Consider the following 20,117-nt stretch of genomic DNA (forward strand, 5'->3'; position numbering starts at 1 on the left):
AATGCGATGAATATACTGTGTAAAAATACAGTAAAATAATCAATAGGAGCATACACACCCTATACAAAATTGTATATTTTACTCAAAAATGGTTTGTGTACTTTGAGGAGCTCCACAGAAGTCCTTGACTCACTATCATCAAAAAAGGGGGAGATGTTCAATGATAAAATGTTCAACTTGACTCTTTACCATCTATTGTGGAACTTCCCATTAGCTTAACGTGATTGTGTCCCCATAACTGGAAGTACAATTAAAGTTTGCAAATTTGGAAAATCATTTAAAAAAAAAAAAAGATAAAAATAACAGCGGTCCAATAACGGAGCCCTGTGGAACCCCTTCATCAAAACTTACTAGTTAGATCGGTAAATTTGAATGAAAACAGTACACAACAATGCATTTGATTTATTTATTTTCAAGATCCATACATTCATTTTGTGGAGTGTGTTATTTTTAATTATTAATTCCTGTCATAGGTAGACTCCTGCTAAGATGTGAGGGGTGATGGTGAGACCCTGGTGTTGGGAAGTAGCCGATCCTTGGACTGCAGCGGCCTGATTCACAACACCAGCTGTCCCACCCCACCGAGGAAGCAGGCGGCGCTCCGGCAGCGGATGGTTTCCCTCTTTAGGGTCCATCTCCTTGCATCCTCCAGGGGCAAACAGAGACCAGTCTGTCTCACTTCGAATTTCTGGAACATCTGTGGCAGCTGTGAAGAAAGAGGGGAAGAAAAAATATATGCAAATTAGATTAAAAGGGAATTATTCAAGGTGCGGAAGGCAGAATTTCTCTGGGTTCCTTTTTGCTGGGTTTACGTCATAACCCCAGTCGCGAAGGATTCTGGGCGTCTCTGACCCACGTCTCATCACCTGACAGGCATTAGACCCCCTCCAACACTCAGCTTCTGCTCCGGAGCTTCAGCACTCAACAACATCCCCTATGCAAATTTTATAATCACAGCGCAGCCGTGAGGGATGTGTGTGTACGTACACTGAAGAGGGATATAAGCTCTTACTTAGCATATGAAATAAGTTGGGATTAGAAGGAGATAAAGAGCAGAGTGCTACCAGAGAGGTCACTCATAATTTTGCTTCTGCAGAGCACTTTAAATCTTCCCGGCCAATTTTGGAGGCACCGGAGCGATAAGAACGCCGTCGGCTTCCTCAATAATTGTGGACCAGAAATTAAATCTCGTAGAATGGGGGGGGGGGGGGGCAGTCGTAAGATACAAAAAATCTTCATCAGGAAGGTTTAATGGATACAAAACACCTTAAAATTGTTCCTGATGTGTTGGGGAGCTGAGAACCTGTGTGACGTTTCAATTGAAATTCATGATTAATGTGATTTTTTTTGTGCATTTAAATCGAACCTCCGCTGGTCTAATTACGTAGGAAATGTATGGGTTCGATCAGCAGGTAAATTATCCAATCAATTTGTTTAAGGTGGAGGTTGAACGGCGTCGAGCTGGAGTGAGGCTCAGTTAACCAGAATAATGTAGCGAAGTGAGGCGCCGCGCTGTCATTAGCGGCTACGCGTCCGCACACTCATACAGGAGTATGAAGTTGGCTGCAAGAGGAGAAACAAATATAATTTCCTACACTGAAATGAGAATCAGCGTGTGCAGAACTGTTTGCTGACCACCACGATGAACCTCTCCAGAGTGCGTTTAAAAATTAAAATGAATAATTTGAGGCATTATACTACAAAGGCCTTGTCTGCATGGGATTAAAGCGAGCGTGAAGCGCCTGCATCACCTGTATATTTATTAAAATCCTATCCCGGTTGAGATGGAAACACTGTAGGCGAGTCGCACACGCGTCACAGCGGAGGAAAATGATTTAGGGATACAAAGGAATGTTGGACAAAACGCCTGAAACGTGGATTTCACGGCATTTTTCACACTGTTACTCTGGGGATTTATTGCATTTTAATCCTGTTGAAAATCTAAGAATAACAAGATAGCCTGGTTTAATTACAATATTCTACATTTATTTTCCAATCGTGCCTTCTTTTTTTCCCGTCTTCTTTGTCTTTTCCCCTGGACCGGCGCGATGCTGACGAGAACGCGAGCAGCAGCTGAATTCCTTTAAATAGCCCTGCCTGCCTCATCATATGGTTGCCATGGCAGCCGGCCCCTCATTTCAAGATATTGTCCACACGCTTTTGAGAGACCTCCTCCACCTGAACATTATAAATCTGCGCCGCTGCCGGGCGATAAAAATACAGATAAGCGCGGCAGCACGTATAATTAATGCCCAGCATGTCTGCGCCCTCAATGTATGAGAAATAATCAATATTTGGACTGCATATGGGATCAATCCCGTCGCTGTTGCTGCTTTGTTTAAGGATGAGAGTCAGGGAAGGAGGAAATAAACACAGGCAGGTGGAGACAATGTTGAAAGGGGGAAAAAAGGGGATCAAAAGTGAAACAGACGAGCGAACAGATGGTACAAGAAATGAAGTGATAAGGAGAGAAATGAGGGGTGAAAGAGGAATGCTCTGATATCCCAGAGAAAAAGGAAGTTCAGACACAGATGAGAAGAATCACTGATGCCACCTCCCTCTCTTCTTTTCTACCATCCTTTGTCCTGCCTGCAGCATCAGGTTTATCCCAGCCTCTAGATTAGCCGCGTTTGGCAGAGGGTCAGACAGGACATCTACAGTGCAGGACTGGGGCGCACGTGCACGCATGTGTGTGTGAGATCAATTGAAAGGCAAAAGGCAGTGTTTCACAATTACTACAATTCTTGACTAGTATTCTATTTTTCCCCAACTGCATTGCAACAAACTCATCTTTTTTTTTCTCATGTAAGATCCAGCAGACCCGGAGTGTTAGTGAAGGGTTTCAGGTTCAAACACGAGCTTACCGCGTCTGAATCTGAGCGTCTCAACAGCCTTTAGGAAGGTATCCTAGAAAGAGATAAAGCAGCAGAGATACAGTCGTGAAATATTCACACGTGAAGTTGTTTTACCGCGCTTTGGTCGGAAAAAATGGGTCTTCGAGGTGTCAAAAACGAAACCAATGCAGATGGCGCGCCTGATTTTCCCTTAAAACGGGATGGCCGCATCTGAGGGCGCGCCTCGGCGTTGCCTAATGCTTCTGTAAATTGAGCCGGAGGCCTGTTGTCTGCGCCCGGAGAGAGACGGGAAAGAGAAAGAAAAGCTTTGCTGCGGTGAGCATCATCTCCATCCAGCAGTCTCCAGCAGCAACACAGACAATACTAACTAACCCCCCAACACCCTCATTCTCAGTACATCTGTAGCAACGAGGACCCCCCCCCGCCCCCATCCCTCCCCCTGCATTAATGTTATCTCCTGAGAGGCGTGAGTGAGTGCATAAATAGAAATGAATGTATTTGGTGTCCATTATGAAGAAGCTGTCCTGGTCAGCACTGAGAGCAGCACCGATAAGGACACCGGCTGAGCGCTCGCCAAGAATCCATTTCCTCTTTACTCGGGTCGAAAAGGCATTTTGCCAAACGCAGGTGCACTCCATCCACGCGTGCACGCGCGCAAACACACATGCTGAAAGCTGTCCTCGTGCTGCCCAGACTCAAACGTGAACATCGATATCTTTCAAATTAAATAGGTTAGTAAAACAAGATTACGTCTATATCCCGGCCATTCCAACTCAATCTCTTTAAGGGTCACATTTCTAAATCCTTGTTAGAAGAGCAGCAAATATCTAACTCTCTTTAAATGAGATAAACCCCTGCAAAACGGGCCTCCTCCTCTGTCCCTTTTTAAATTCTTAAATTACATTTTGGGAGCTTGTTGGGTTTGCCTCATTTTAATTAATTGCAGGATAAATTCATTTTGCTTCTAGCAACAATCAGCTGCTTTAAACAGGCAATCAGCTACATTAGTCCAGATGTGAATTAATATTTTCGCTCAGATCAACAGAAAAAAGCCAAACCCTCTCGTATTTCCCACCGTCTCTCACACACACACACACACACACACACCGATGAGACACACCCTTACCGGCGTGTCATATTTGAATGTACAGCTGTGTATTCTCCCCATCATCCTCTTTTCCTCTCTGCCGTATATTTCGACCACCACTCGACAAAATGCCATCCAGGACAGTGAATTAAAAGCGTAATCCCCGACCCTCGGCTGTCAAATTCAAGACACGGCGCACGCACGAGAGTCTGCGCATCATCTTTCTCCTCTGCACACACGCAGAAAACCCAGACAGCTGTGATAAGGCCTGGGTGTTGGTAGTCATTTAGCCCAGCTTTGTCTTTTTCGCCGCGTCTTCCCGATGAGCTGCAGGAAACGCCAACACTGGCAGTATTTGAATTATTAGCAAAACGGTGCAGCTTTAAATTAATCCAGTGATTCTTATAATCTGTGCTGTGTGTAGCCTAATATGAAAGGAAGAAAAAGTGGATATGCAAATGAGGGAGAGAGCTGCTTATCTCTAAGTGTGTGTGTCCCCACCTTTAAAAAAAAAGGTTTTTCCCATATCGACTGCTAGAGACCAGGAACAGTTTTTAATGGTTTACCCTCCTCCATCCATCTTTCTGTTACGTAATGCATTATTAGATTATCTGCCATTTGGTTTAAGTGCAGATCTATAAATTCACAAGTTTCCTCCCGATGCCTGCACATCATTTGTGCGTGCCAAAGGTGCACTAACCTTGATGACTCCTGGATATTGCCAGACAAGTGCTGTTCGGATGGATGGTGGATGGGTGATTGGGGCGAATGGTCTGGTGCTGGACTTGCTTGGTGGACAGCTATTAAGAAAGGACAAGTTCATCTTTTTGTGTGTGTAAAGATGTCACCGTCGTAGAAAAGACGGTGCTGCTTCCAACGATCCGCAGCGTTCGACGCAGCGTTTCCGTGGATGCCAGGAAAGGCAATCATCAGCGGTTACAGTAAGGTGGTTTTACATAATGGCTCCATCAGCCTGAGTATACCGAGCTTGATAATTATGGATTAGCAGAGACTTCCCTTGACACAACACAGTCGGTTAAAAAGCAAAAGGATCACAGATACAGGTAACACTCATACAGTAGGTATACGCAGAGGCGCGCACACAGAGACGAGCAGGGCTATACGCCCAAGACCTACACAAGCTCGTCGGCCATCACAGACAGCGTGCCAGCTCGGCAGCCATTTTGCGGGGCTGCTCTGGGAGGTTCAATTAGTGTGATTGTGGCTTACGCCGACATCCCTGTGTAGCGCAAACACACGACGCGTGCGTATGTGTGACGAGACGCTGCGGCGGGATCAATTCGCACGGGAAATATGGTGGAAGTCTGTCCAGTTCGCAGGCTTCGCAGTGCAAATCGGGACATACGTGAGGGGCCAGTGTGTCAGTTACTGTGCAGCCATGTGTGAACACCCACCACATGGCACAAATGTATGTACGCAGTCCGTTGATATCTGTATGTGTGTGTGTGTGTGTGGGGTGGGGGGGCACGCCCTGTCAGCGCTCACATCGAGAGAAGTCGAGGAGTGTGGGCTCAGAAAGAGAGACCAAATGAAAGGAAGGAGAAATATGATAAAAAAAGGAAGTAGAGGAGAGAGAAAATGGTGGTGAAAGAGAAACCAGAAACGGCTCGTTCTCGCCGCCAGTTCGGTCATTGACGTTTGGTTTTCAGCAGAGCCGCAGGGTGAATATGTAGATTGCTGTGGTGCCTTATGCAGACATGGAGTAAAGGACAATAGAAGCCCACATCTGTTCCTCACATGAAATAGTTCCATTACAGAAAGAGTGACGCTCCCTTATTTATTAATCTGCGTATTTTAGGCAAGCCAGCCTGGGCCGCCATCGTACGCCAATGCTTGACCTGTGCGTCTCCAGAGTTCGAGACTGGCTTTTCATCCAGACCATATGTAACCTTAAATTGCTGCCTAATATCTCCTCACCTAACCAATCAATTTCACTAAAATGGTTTAAAAAAAAACAAAGATTGCTGTGAACATTGATTAGGAAACGTTCCACCGGTTCCAGTATGACACCGCGAAGCTCCCATCCCAGCGCGAAAATGCGAAATCACATGAGCAGGATTGAACAAAGGCCAGATAAGGATAAGAGCACATTGATTACAGTAGGAGACGCGGCGATGGCGCTGACAGTTCGGAGTCGCATGGATACGGCTGAAGAAGCCCGCAGCCCCGTGTGTGAGGCTGAACGCCGGCGCTGCTGCATGACAGCGGCGAGTCGACCGGCTGTCAGGCGGGATGGGCTGAACACGGGTGTCACGGGGGTGGTGGCGGCGGTGGGGGGGGGGGGAGTGGGGGCGGAGAGGACGGTGAACACGGCGATGCAGCGTCCATCAGAACCGTCGGACGGGGCCACAAAGTGATGCGATATGCGGCCGCTGGAATCCCTCCCCCCCTGCTCCGCACCCGCCCGCGTGCACACATGCGACATGACACGGGATTACACGTATGATCTGCCGCCCTTTGTCTGGCTGTATCGGCCGCTGACGGCCGCTCTGACGCGTTGCCTTCGCTCTACATACGTGTACGCACACGCGCTCAGGCGAGCGCTCAGCCGGTCATGTGCGCGGCAGATGACACACATTCTAACCCCATTCTCTACGGGGCTATAGTATTTCTATCACTCATTACAGTAGGGTCATGACCAACCCCCCCCCCCACATACACACGCACGCTCGCAGCACACACATGTTCTCCGTGTCCTCAGAACACACCCTCGCCCCCAACCCCACCCCAACCCCCCACCCACCGGGCGATCATCTGCTGTGACCGTGTCTTCCCATCACCGTGAGTCAGGACTGTCCGACAGCGACGTATGGGAGGTGGGAGGGGGGCATTAAGAGGGTGGGGGGGGGGGGTCTTAATTGACTTTTTTACTGATCAGACATGACTGCTGAACTTTCCCACCCATCAGATGCCCGTGTGAGCGGCGCTGGAGTACCAGACAGAGGGGACCCTTTGTTTCCCACAGCCGCACTGGGAGGAATGGCGTACGTGAACACACACATATACTGTACGGCCGCGCACGCGCTCGCCGACAATGGCCGCGCACGCGCTCGCACACTTTTCCTGGTACGCCGTAGAAAAACGAGATGCAAAAAAGTGACAATACCCACATCCTGGAGCGAATCGGCGGCTGCACACCTGTGTACGCCGGGCGTCGATACACCCCTACGAGGAAACAATGTGGAGTCACTCAACAGTGCGCATGTACGGCACGAACATATGTGAAAGAGAGAGCGTGTCCTCTGACTCACCTGGAAGGGACCCTGGAGCCGGTTGTCGTGGCGATGCGGCTTTGGACTGCGAGGAATCAGAGCGGTGACACCTGATGTCCCTCCTCCCTCTCACTCTCTCTGCTGTAGTACAGGATCAGTAGCTACACCCTAGTACTGACAGAAGAGGGGTAGAAAGAGAGGAGGGGTTCTTATCCAGCCTGTCGGTTCAAACCACAGCCCTGCCGCAGACGAGGGGAGGCCGCCGATCGGAGCTGGTAGGGGTGATGATGATGATGCTCTTTTGAGCTGCCTTGGAACCACCCCGCTGTCTGCGCCAAAGTGGTCTCTCCCAGCTTTCCCTGCTCTGATTGGACAAAGCGCTTCCTCCTTCATCAAAATGTAAAATTCCAAGACAGAGAGAGTAGTGCAGCGTCGGTGTGTGTGCGTGGAGAAGTGTGTGTGAAGTACATGTGTCTGAGAGAAAGACAGACAATGCGAGAGGGAAAAAACGTGTGCACGCGCTGCGTGTCGCTGTATGCAAGTGTGCGCGGTCCAGGGGGGAGGATGAACGTAAACGCGAGTGTTTGCGCCTTTGTGTCAGCGAGACGACATACAGGATGGCATTGTCTGTGTGGGTGTGCGGTAGAGGAAGAGGTAGTCGAGGGAGAGACACAAGACAAAGAGAGCAGCAGATAGGAGGATATGGCGAGTGTGTGTGCATGTGTGTGTGAGGGGAAAAAGAGAGCAGTGTGTACGGCCCAAGAGCTGTCATCATTAGTCTCCCTGCAGAGGCTGGTGTTTGGCTGCCAATGGTCCTGTCAGTCAGTTTCTGTCACAACATGTCACTTTGGACTCTCTTTCACACACAATCGCGTCCACACACACACACTCTCCCAGAGGATATCGTGTCAAGATTTGAGCTGGTTAGCACTGGCGAGTTCACCCCCTCCCACGCGCCCAACCTCTCGCCCCCTGCAACACGCGGGATCGATGCCCGACTCTAATTAAATGTACCGAATTTACGAAACGCGCGATACGCAGGGAGGCGGGGAAGGAAAGGTGGCGGGTGGCAGATGGCTCACACGCAGGCCGCTCTCCTGAGAACTAGCCGGTGAAATACTGCTGACTCACTGTACTCTGGCAGGCCCTAAAACACACTCGGATTAACCCTCCGCATCGCAAAGATTCACTCAAGACTAGCAGAAAAAAATCAATTACTAATAATATCAATGCAGGGGCGAGTAAACAAAACAAGCGCCGTTTTGTTGCCGTCCAATCGATCCCCCTTCCGTTTGCCGCAGAGGGCTTTAGCCGCTTCTCTTCCCTTCCCTTCGGCTCTTTTTCGCCAGCTTTTCGCCGTCTCTCTCCCACCGCCGATTTAATTACCTTCTATATTTATCGGAGCTCAAGATGCTATTTTGGTTTCGAGACTCTTGTCACTGATATGGAGAGGCTACATTATTCAGAGTCAGAGCACCGGGGGCCATTGCACACGGAGAACAAGAACGCTGTTGTTAACCCTATGGAGGAGGGTATATTACACCGGCAACATGGCCGATCACGTGGCTAACCTCATTTTGAGTGGCGCTGGGGAAAGGTGCAGTCCGTCTTTACAGCGTCTCAATTTTTGCAGCAAAACTCTGAACGTCGGGAGACGGGAAAGAGAAGAAAAAAAAGCAAGAAAGAAAGAAAGCGCACACCGATGCGCGCCAACACCCACGAACACCTACAGAAACGGGCTACCACAAACACACAAAAGAGGTGAGCGCGCACGGCCGGTATGGATCGGTGTCGTCCGTATTTGGTCGTGATTTATGATGGCTCTTCGATAGAGGCCACAGTCATCTGGGAGATGATGACCATATTGATCAGATAAACAGTTTCATTTACTGTCATCGTCCACTATTCACACACACACACCCACACCCACACACACACACAGGCTGACATTCTCTCCCTTACACGCAGCCATAGATTCACAGCAGGAATAACCCAGCTTTCTGCTTCATCAATTTCCCACCTCCTCCACGTCTGCTTTTCTGTTTCTCTGCTCTTTCTCTTCTCCTCCCCCCAGGCCACCTCACCCTCTCCTCTGCTCTCGACACGCTTTAACCCGTTCCTCTCGTTCTCTCCAGCAACATCCTCTGCCAGTCATCCGCTACTTTAACGGCGCTCTCCCCACGCACTGTGGCCTCTTTGTTTCTCCGCTGAGCTCCACCTGACTGCGCGCTAAGGTCATATCACAGTTTGCCAACATTTCCCAGCAGGCATTTGACAGCAGACTGCAGTGGGAGGGGTCCAAAATAGCCCAGCGCCGACTGGTATCAGAGAATTCTCCAGTAAAACAATACACGGACAGCATTTTTGTTCAAATCCAAACGTTTGAGAGTGGGATATTCCTGTAATCCTTCTAACAGACAATCACTGCCTGATTGTTTAATTGAGCGGGGTGTGTGATTGGCTCTGTGGTGCTGGAGCTACCAAAGTCAAGCGCAGATTATTGACCGACGACTGCGTTTCGCGAAGGTCTCCTATCAAAGGAACTCGACTACTCGACTAATAACACTCGTGTTGAATTACTTGAAAAATTACTCTCCAATATTACCGATGCATAGCCTGATGTCAATCCGTACATATGGGATAGCCCTAATCCCTGTGAGATTAAAAGGTACGGACATGATTATTTTTGGACCAATATGAATGAAATGAACAGCAGAAATACAACAGTGCTAACTAGCTTAGTTAGCATGGTTTCCCTATTAATCCCAGTGAAAAGATGCAGCCTCCACATGCTGATGGTGCGCTTAGTAGAAGAAAATAAGGCCTGAAAAGTGGAGCAACGTGAGCGTGGATAAGACAACACAGCCTGGTGGTTAATAACCTTAATCCCTGCCAGCAGTTTTATTTGGTAACACACTTTTGCGGAAGAGTGGTCGTCCATAGCAAAAAAAAGTAACAGAAAACAGTAACAGAAGTGACGACAGTGTATTTTACCCCCCCAGGTATTAATAACAAAAATATCTCTGCCATTTCAAGCATTAAACACTGTAAAGGCGCCGACAGTGTCAACCATCCAAGTAATGACAGAACGCGGGCAGGCCAAAAGACTCTTATTTCAACACTTTATTACATTTTTAAATTCAATCTCTCGCAACGGAGGTCAGAATTAATTTGGAGTTAGAGGGGCTAACGTTTTCCAGTTGCGTTGCTGTTTAATTGGAGTGATGGGTCAAACTGCTTTTAATTAGACCTGCTGCTAACTTTCACAGTTACTACGAGTTTCATATCGCGCTCTCAAAGGCTATTTCTATAATAAAAGGTCGGCGTCAAGATTTATAGCGCAGCAAACAGAACCAGACGACTACGGATCTTTGAAATAGAGACATTGAGGCCTGTGGAGAATACCGATGATCGTTTTCAGTCAAAATATCTTCATATGTCTTTTGTTGTGCGCTCATGTGTGGTTTGGTGAGTAAAGCGATAATGTCAGAGTAGATTGAGGAAAATGAACACACGCACACACACTCACACTCACACACACGCGCACACACACACAGAAGAAGTAGAAGGCTTTCAGTTTCTAAATCAATCCCACATCCGTAGCTAATGCAGTGCTGGGCCCTCTTCAGGAAGCATTAGGCCTATTAGTCAAAGTACGTATGCATTTCTGTAAGTGTGTGTGCGCGTTTGAGTGAATGCAGAAGCCGCACACTCAGCAGTAGCTGATCTCAGTGGATCCTGTGGGGTCAGCAGGTGCAACAAGGAACGAGGGATCTCATTGTACGCCTGCACGTGTTTGTTTCCCCCCCCCCTTCGATATCATTCGTGGCTCTAAATTTACCCTCCATTTACTGGAAGACGCTGGACCGCCTGAAAAAAATAAATAAATCGGAGTTTGTTCCTGGATCACTTATAGTTGCAGAACTACGAGGCAAACTAGCCCGGTAATCTAATTTACCAAGCGCAGTTAGGTTAGGAACACAGAGAGTGATGACGCCTCAGCAAAGCAGAATGGACCGCTTTTTTTTTGCTGCATAGAACAACACGAGACTTCTGGGATGGTCAAATGTCATTACAAATATAATGGTTGGGTTTTCAGAGGCGCTCCAGGCTACCCACGGGCGGCGGACGCCGGCTGCACATGACGGCGCACAGCGAAGACAACGTTGCAAGACAGAAGGGGTCAATCTTACGCAAATAAGCTGAGGAATTTGAAGCCTCCCGTCAGGACAAAGTTAACTTTACATTAAAACGATTCGTTTCCAGGCTACGCGCCCGAGTCCCGTTTGATTTCAATCGTCTTGGCTTTATTTAACGTTGCAGACAGCTTCAAGTTGCTAAATATATCTTCAACGTGGAGCCGCTGAACAGGAAACATTTGTGGAAGTTGTCGTGGGAAAAAAACAATTTTATTCTTCGGCCTCCACCGATGTCTCAGAAGCAACATTTCCCCCCCAAAAGACAGGAAACAAGTTGCTATTAGTATAGATAATAGCGCGTGACCTCCGAGGGGAAGAGGGTCCTGTGGAAACTGCTCACAGACTGACTACTCAACAAAAAAGGGATTAGATGTTTTTATTTCCATGATAAAGCCCAACCTTTCTGCAGTTAATTGGTGTCAAAAGTAGAATCTGCACTGCAGCTGTGTCACCTGATTTAAAGAGGTCGCTAACCCAGAAGTAATTCTATTAAAGCTTCTTTTATGAGGGGAAAAAAACACCGTGGCGGTCTCATAGCTCTTCTGAAACACATCGCCGGAATAAAACTTCCATTACAGAAATCCTTATGGCGGACATTTTTAGGCTTTCGTCACAAAATTGGCACCAACCTTTCATTTTTTTGGGAATTTATTCACGCTACATTACTGCAACAGTGGCTGACCTCATCAGAGCGCAGCAACGCTTCTCTTATTCACCTCCCGAAAAGCTGATCAACTGGATCAATACACACATCCGTGTTGGCACGTAACCGCGTTAAAGAGCCGCTGCCTGTGTAAAACTGCATCTATGACCCGTGGGGCAGAAAAGAGACTGGGTCAAAGTGAGTTCTGTCATTATTACAACATAAGCTGAAGTGGAATTTGTCTCAGCGTGCTGGTGATGGAAGCAGGAAGGAACACCCATTTCAATAATAGCCTCCTCTAATGCCAGCAGTAAGTACTTGGATCAGTCAGAGGGGCCAGTTAATAGATCCATAGAGATGCTGAGGATAGAAATGAGGCTAGAGGATGGAGAGAGTTAGTGGAAAAGTGAGAGGGAGGAGAGGAAGGAGGAAACTAGCAGGAAAAGTGAGACAGTGAGACTGGCCATTATAAATCATATCCGCTCTTGGCGCCCGCTACGTATCCTAGCAACCAGACAGACCCTCCGCCTCCCCTCCGTCCGTTTTCCATCTTGCTCTAGCAGCCTGGTCACTCTTATTACCCATACTGCACCAGGTCGCATTCTAAAAAGTGGCTGTAGTCTGGGAATAGTCCTCAATCTGTCTGGATGTGCGGTGCGAGGTAGATCCCATTCCTTTTATGTATCTTTTGAGAAAGCAGTAACACTGTTATGACTGAAAATCTGAAGAATGCAACATTTGGGTTTGCATTCACTGCCTCTCTTCCAGGCGGTATCCAGCACCCACAATAACTGAACATTTTAGTATTCACGCCAGCTTCCGCGAGTGTACTTCATTTTGTCACTTTTCCATTGCGAACGCTCTCCACACAAAAGCTGCTTAAAGCTGTAATATGGAAATGGGACACAGTTTTAAATTCCAAAACCCACTTGAGTTCAAGGCACTTTTTCCCCCTGGCCTCACATGCATTGCTAATTTTAATAACTGTTTCAGTATTTCGAGACTTTTTCCCTCTTTCGATTCAGGATCCACATTAAAGATCATTTTTTTATCCCAACTTGTGCACCAAAAAAAAAAGAAAAAATGTTTGTTTTACAACAAATGTGCCAAAGTGAGTCATATAATTGGTGCTTAAAAAGGGGGGTGAGACGTGCGACATCTCGCCTGCGTTAGAAGTGAAGATACGTCACCATCGGTTCCCACGAAACTCAACGTCAAGGACACGCAGATTGAATTATGTGACTATTAAGTCTAATTTGTGATTATTCAAGGACCTCTGAGACTATTTGTTTAATTGATTTGCTGCCTGATCGCAGGTCACCGGCTGTGAACCTCTGATTACAGAAGAACAAGGGGATGAAGCGGAACGTCCAGCTGAACTCCCGCAATAAAGCCTCACCTAGTTACCAGTCTGCAGACAGGTACAGTCATATACTTGTCTTTGGGCATGCCTATAGCCTCATTGTCTACTTGCTTATGAAATTCTGAGTGCCCGGCAGAGTGCACAGACAGTAACACCGAGTGTGTATCTGTGAGAGCAGAGGAAATGAACCACTCAGAAACCACTCAAAGCCCAGTCCAAGAGCCATCAGAGGTGGGTGGTATGGGGGGTGGTGGGGGGGGGGGATATTATGTTTGAGCAATCAAGGACAAAGTGGGGGAGAGAGAGAATGCGAGTTACCTGCTAATAGGGCACAAGCGCGCCGCCTAGTGGACCAGATCCAGCAATGCTCCCCTCAAGCTGATCTCGGCTTCTGCCTGAAAACACAAGGTAATCATTTGCTTCTAATGATTAGCGTGTCCATTTTGTGTCCACCTTGAATGTCCCAGTGTTTGTTTAGCACGCATTCTCCAGAACTCATCAAAGACAGTGACCAATTGTTTGCAAAAGCAGGTTGACCTTGACTTGGAAATTATGTATGTAAATCTGTAAGATAAACTTTCTCATCAAATGTAATGATATTCATACATTTTTCTTTATGGAAAGGTGTGGTGTCCTTGACAATGAATTAGCGATTATTGTAATCACGAGAGGTATCTCTGTCTTAATAAATGTATGCAAATAAGACAACTTTTCATTTCTATGCTGTTTTATTGTCAGCTTTATATGACTAAACTTTTCCCCCACGATTTAATTACAGTAAATTCCTTGCTTTCACTGGGTCTTGGTCAAGAACACAAAAGAAAAATAAATGTAGTAACGTGAATAATTTATAAGTTTTTAACGTACTCCGACAACAAATATCTTACACATCATGGGCTAAACACCTTAACACATAAACTCTCACCACCTCAAATTTTCTTAATGAATATTTTAAATTTCTATGTGCATATGTATTTTTTTATTTTTTTATTTAAAAAAAAAAACGTGGCCTTAATACCATTAACACGGCTAATTGCTAAAATATTAATAATAGCTCATTCGAGGTAAAAGTCAACAGCGTCCCCACTATAAACAAAATGCAAGATAAAATGAAATTTAAAAAAAACCATATATTTTTGATAATAGCTACCGTAGCAGGAAAGAAGAAAAATGTCGAAAATTAGTGCAGATGTCGTTCACCTTCCATTGTCGTGATGCATTCACTCACAGTTGGACAAATAAATGTCGGCCGCTTAAAAGCTAACAAATCAAAAGCCAACTACGTAAAGTCAACCGAAGCATACTCGCACATTCCGCTCGCACATGCAGCCAGTTTAGTCGGTTTCTTAGCCAGGCTGAAAGTTGGCAATAGTAGTATAATTGGAAGGTAAACTTTATACGCAGTGTCCCTGAATGTCGCACGATAAATAGTGTTCTGTACTTTTTGTTCTGACTTCTCGGTAATTTGTTGCACCATGCGAAGGATGGCGGAGCAGATCCAGCCTGTCAGTGAGCAGGGGTGAGTTTAAATCTTAACCATTTTCCTTTTTCTTAAACCCCCACGGACGTCGTCAGTTTCGTTATTGCCCTCCGTTGCGTAACAACCCTTCATACTACAATCCAAAGTTTTTGAGAGTTTGTTATTTTCACTTTGACCGACTGGCTTCTCCGTCCTGTGTTCTCTGATTAAATGCAATTTGTGTCGTTATTCTTGTAGAAGTTCTACTGCCCTAGACATTCTCCTCGTACAGTTCATGTATGCGCAATCTGTCGTTGAAATTAAGATTAGGATTAAACGTAAATGAAAAATCCAAGTCATGTGCTTCTTTTCCTCGGTGTTTTCGTGCTGCGAAGCCCAAGCTGAGCTCCATAGAGACGCTGCATACTGCAGATTGCCTATCGGCTGAACTGATAGCTGAAGAGTCATGTGGTCAAAGTTCAATTTACAGTTTGTTTTTGTCATTGTTTGCATGTTTTGATGTGCTCTGACTTTGGTGCTCGTCTGCCCAATGACTCACAGCAGCTGGATATTAAGTTGGCTCCCTTCTTGGTGTCCCACGTCTCCCTCTCAGCTCAAAGATGCAGAAGAAAAAATGCTGAAATGTAAGAGAATAGTGAAGAATTCCGAGTGGTTCTTAATCGGGAGAATTATTTTTGTGCGTGCTCGGAGAATAACTGCGCGTGAACGTCATGACCACCTGCAGCCGCTCTCTCTCCCCTCTGCTGCAGGTGTGAAGAGGCCTTTTTCCAGGCAGCATGTGCGGATCTCCAATGACAACTACCTGTGGACATTAGCTTTCTCCACCCACCCCCACCTTGGCTCCCCTCCCAGCCCCCCAGCTCAGACCAGACTGCCCCTGGTTCTGCTGCATGGTTTTGGGGGTGGGGTTGGACTCTGGGCCCAAAACCTGGACTGTCTTTCTAACAGCGGACCGGTCTACGCTCTGGACCTCCTGGGCTTCGGCAGGAGCAGTCGACCCCAGTTCAGGAGCGACCCAGAGGGGGCCGAGGAGCTGTTTGTGGAAGCCCTGGAGGAGTGGAGGGAGAAGGTGGGACTGGAGGAACTGGTGCTGCTGGGGCACAACCTGGGGGGATACCTGTCAGCTGCCTACACACTCAGATATCCACAAAGGTGTGTGTGTGTGTGTGCGCACGTGTGCACAGGTGTGTCCTATATGGCTTTAACATTGCGCGTGTGCAGGGTGAAGCATCTGCTGCTGGTGGAGCCGTGGGGGTTTCCAGCTCGTCCTGATAACCCACACCACAGCTCCATACCGGTGTGGATCAGAGCCATGGGTGCAGTCATGAGCCCCTTCAACCCTCTGGCTGGACTCAGGCTGGCTGGGCCTTTGGGTCAGTTCTCACACGCTCCAGCTTCACTTACATTCCCTCCTCCGAGGAAGCTGTGAGCAAGTAAATGTTCTCTGGCTTTTACCTCTCAGGTCCAATGTTGGTTCAGACCATCAGGTCAGACTTCAAGCAGAAATACTCGTCGGTGTTTGAGGACAACACAGCGTCTGACTACATCTACCATCTGAACGCCCAGACCCCGAGGTGAGGGGTAGATAGAACCCAAGCTTCTTCTCTGCTTCCTTTACACCTATTGATCCTCTCCAGCTTGGGAGGGTACCAGGTTGGGAGGGTACCTAAACTTATACTGAATGCAGGTATGTTGGGCAGCCACTAACAGTTACAGCCACTCGATGGGGATTTGTGTGCTTGGCAAAGGTTTGGAAATATAACACAGGCCTATCTTTTCATTTGTGCCTTACAATAACAGGCCTTTGGGGGTTTCGTTTCGACTAGTGACATCTGGTGGCGAACCTGTAGTACTGCAGTCATTTGGACGAACACGAGAAAAGTGGCGCGATTATTTCTTTTCTTGCGTTTCAGCGGAGAGACCGCATTCAGGAACATGACCATACCTTACGGATGGGCGAAGAGACCCATGCTGGAGCGGATCGGGCAGGTCCAGGCTGACATTCCTGTTTCCTTCATTTACGGTTCCCGCTCCAGCATCGACAGTGACTCCGGATTCGCATTCAAGAAAACCAGGCCAGATGTGGAAATCAGGGTAGGGGTAAAAAAAACAAAAAAACAAAAAAAGTTTTAATTTATGGGAGATGCAATTCCGCTGACTAGACTGACCACTGTGTGTTTTTCCAGGTGATCAGAGGTGCGGGACATTATGTTTTTGCTGACCAGCCTGATGACTTCAACCAGACGGTCCTTCAGATCCTCACTAGGACAGAAAAGACAGGCAACAACAACACACAGGGTCTTCGACCTTCAGTGGACACAGAGGGACCAAACCCTTGAGGCAGATGCTGCAGACACAGCCTCTTCATCATGCACTTTACTTCACCTGTCCCAAGAATAACGCTCCCGAATTCCCCGGATCAGTGGTTAAAGTCCTCGAATGTAGAATTTTGTAAATAAATGTGACACGCAGTCTCTTTTGCTCTGGCATCTTTGAGGAAACATTTTAGATTCAAAGTATTGAAGGACGCTTTTGTTATGACGGAGTGTGACCGGCAGGCGGCGACACAGACGCAGTGTCTACCCTGCAGAACGGGACCCTGTGGTACACACACAGAGACACACGCACGCACACACACACACTGCATATGCACATTGAATGAAGTGACCCACTCGGGAGACCTGGGCAGTGATGCTTTAAGAGCAGTGGGACGCTCGGCTCTCCGATAAGTCGCAACTGCACTGACAGAATAAGGTCAGAGATGCGCGTCGGGCTAAAAATAGACCCTCTGTTTTTTAAAATGAGCCAAACATCTTGCTCCTTTAATACAGGCTGCAGAACCTGCTGCAGGATGTCGGAGAACTGTTTCACTAATCTCTTTTTCTTTGTATGATATTTTACCTTTACGGTTCTGCGCAGCAGTTTCCCAGTGAGTGAAAACACAAGTTGCCATGTGGCCTTTTTTTTTCGATTGTCTAGTTTTCTTTTTTTTATTACGATGAACCCAATTACCCCCGCTGAGTTGACAGTGCAAAAGTCAGTGAAATCAATAGAGACTCGAGGCGAATCAGCAGTAAAATGCGGCGGGGATGATGCAGAAAGAAAGAGGCCGACACTGGAGCACTGTCCACAGAATCCGTCTGGCAAGCGCCCAGATGGCAAACTCATCTCTGGGGGAGCCGAGAGAGGCAGATCTGAGGTGAGATCGCGAGCCTGAATTAATGCGTGATTCAGGAAAGTTGCCAGCAGCAGGATGCAGATTACTTTGGAGCAACTTGCGCTTCTGTCTGTCTGCTGCGCAGCTGCCAGTGTCTCCCGGCAACACGGTAGCCACGGAGACCGAGCCTTGCTGGAGGAAGTGATGCTGCGGCTGAACGGAGTAATTATGGGCTGTTTGTTTTGCTGAGGATGTCGGCTGGTGAGGGCCTTTCAGCCGCAGATACACGTGCACGCACGGCGTCCTCAGGCTCTGTAACATTTCATAATCCCGCAGGATTATTCACAGCCACGCGGAAAATATCCAGTCAGACAAGATTTAAAGTGGCAGAATCCCATTTATTCACGATTCGCGCCGCTGCTGCCTTCAGCCAGACCCCCGTTTTCCTCATGATCCAGATGGGGAAAGTTCCTCCAGTTTCGGTGGGGAAAAGTCAGCATTTAAAACAGTTCCCTGTCTTGACTATTGAATCTCATGCGCGCATCCGTGATTAGCAGGAAGCACGGGACTGTCTTGTGATTGACAGGTGATATTCACAGTGGAGGCGTTTGTTTTGCACCACCACAACAGGAGGGGGGGCATCTGTGCCGCATCCATCCAGGGAACCTGATGAGTTGAAGGGTGCAGCCATTGTTAAAGTAATTACACCACGGCCGAAGTGTTGCTGGATCTAAAGGATCAAGGACTGGACGATGCTTTTAACGAGTATTCATGGGTCTTTTTGCTTGTTCGTTTGTTTGTTTTTAAAGTGGCCAGAGAAAACCGGAAGTGACTCCTGTGAGAAATCTACCTCAGCAGGAAAACTTAATTGCTTTAAAAAAACAAAAACAAACAAACAATGTGCCCCTGTTTCTGAAACTTGACTGATTCCCAACTAGGCTTTTATTTCTTAAAAAAAAAAGATCAAATTTACATGAAGATGCAGCTTACCTGCCGTCCTCTCCAAGTTTGTGTCTCAGCCAGCCAATGTTTGCCTGATCACACTCCCAGGATTTTCCCAGACTGTCACAGCAAATTAAATGTAGCTAACAAAGCTTCCTGCCTTTCTAGTCCTTGGGTTCACATTGTGTTAGATGGTCCAACACACAGAGACCACAACACACATGGTGGGTGCATAGATACCATTTGGACCTCTGCTGGAGGTTATTTGGCCTGACATTGTTCATGTGTGTGTGGATTTGTCAGCTATCTTGTCTGACAGCCTGTGTTTACATCCAGATTTAATCCCCCGCTGACTGACACGTGACATAAAATGTACATGATCAGGAGTAAAAATAACATTCACAGCAACGTCCTCCCACCAGGGATGATCCAAATCTGTCCATCCTGCACCCAACAAACACCACTGGACAGCAGGCCGGTGATGCTATGGATCAAATGAAGAGTTCTGAGCTGCTTTTGTGCACCAGGATTAGTTAATTTGGCATACACAGAGTGTGTGGATGCAATTGGGGTCATGTACACAGTGGTTACACAACAGCGGAGGGCAGAGGTCATCTTTAAGGGGCCAAACCCAGCAGCACGTCTTGTGTTAATAGTTTTTAGGTGCAGAAATAAACCAAACATTTTAAACATGATGGCCAAAATAAATGCTATCAACATGTAATTTAGGTAAAAAAAATAAAATAAACACAACCAAAGTAAAAAAAAAAAAAATCTAATTTTGTCACGCAAACTTGATGAGCACAATTGGGAGAGAAATAGCAGCTAGGGGGCACTGTAGACCCAGATTTTTATACTGTGTATAAACACTGCAGTATTCTGTTAAACTTTATTATATTCATTAGTTTAAAGTTTTAATGTGTACATGTATGGTTGAGCCAATTTTGTTGATGATGTCTTAGCTTTATTATTAATAAAAACTAATTATTGGTGATATCTATGTAGTTTTTGCACCAAACTGGTGAAAATTTTTAATGAAGTAGGCTAACAAAATGTTTAATACTTGCTCCCTGCTGCTGTCACACAAAATTTCACTTTTTAGGACTCTTTGGTTTATCAATCAACTTATTTTTGGAAACACTGGGGAAAAAAGTGGGG

The 20,117-nt window shown here is 46.9% G+C and overlaps 1 protein-coding gene and 1 long non-coding RNA gene across 6 annotated transcripts; one reads left to right on the forward strand and one right to left on the reverse strand.

Annotated features, from left to right (window-relative positions):
• Positions 1-392: 392 nt before the first annotated feature.
• LOC105417149 (uncharacterized) lies at positions 393-14,898 on the reverse strand. Of its 4 annotated transcripts, none has more exons than XR_003890297.1 (5): positions 14,531-14,898; positions 13,699-13,775; positions 7,215-7,349; positions 7,074-7,128; positions 393-706 (listed from the first exon to the last, which is right to left on the reverse strand). It is a non-coding gene; the product is annotated as an uncharacterized lncRNA (long non-coding RNA). The 4 variants fall into 4 exon arrangements; XR_003890295.1 differs by lacking the exon at positions 393-706 and adding an exon at positions 3,326-4,742; XR_003890296.1 differs by lacking the exon at positions 393-706 and adding an exon at positions 3,326-4,742 and having other exon boundaries at positions 7,070-7,128.
• Positions 13,359-17,336, forward strand: abhd5b (abhydrolase domain containing 5, lysophosphatidic acid acyltransferase b). 2 transcript variants are annotated; one of them, XM_029845293.1, is made up of 8 exons: positions 13,359-13,438; positions 14,864-14,899; positions 15,401-15,483; positions 15,610-16,012; positions 16,082-16,233; positions 16,323-16,434; positions 16,774-16,954; positions 17,047-17,336. In XM_029845293.1, exons 1-8 carry the CDS (start codon positions 13,374-13,376, stop codon positions 17,197-17,199), a joined length of 1,185 nt encoding a protein of 394 aa, XP_029701153.1. In that variant the 5' UTR covers positions 13,359-13,373; the 3' UTR covers positions 17,200-17,336. The 2 variants fall into 2 exon arrangements, with proteins under 2 accessions (XP_029701153.1, XP_011607335.1); XM_011609033.2 differs by lacking the exon at positions 13,359-13,438 and adding an exon at positions 13,770-13,788.
• Positions 17,337-20,117: the final 2,781 nt, after the last annotated feature.

The sequence above is a fragment of the Takifugu rubripes genome, chromosome 12 (genome assembly GCF_901000725.2).
Source record: "Takifugu rubripes chromosome 12, fTakRub1.2, whole genome shotgun sequence".
NCBI classification, from domain to species: Eukaryota; Metazoa; Chordata; class Actinopteri; order Tetraodontiformes; family Tetraodontidae; genus Takifugu; species Takifugu rubripes.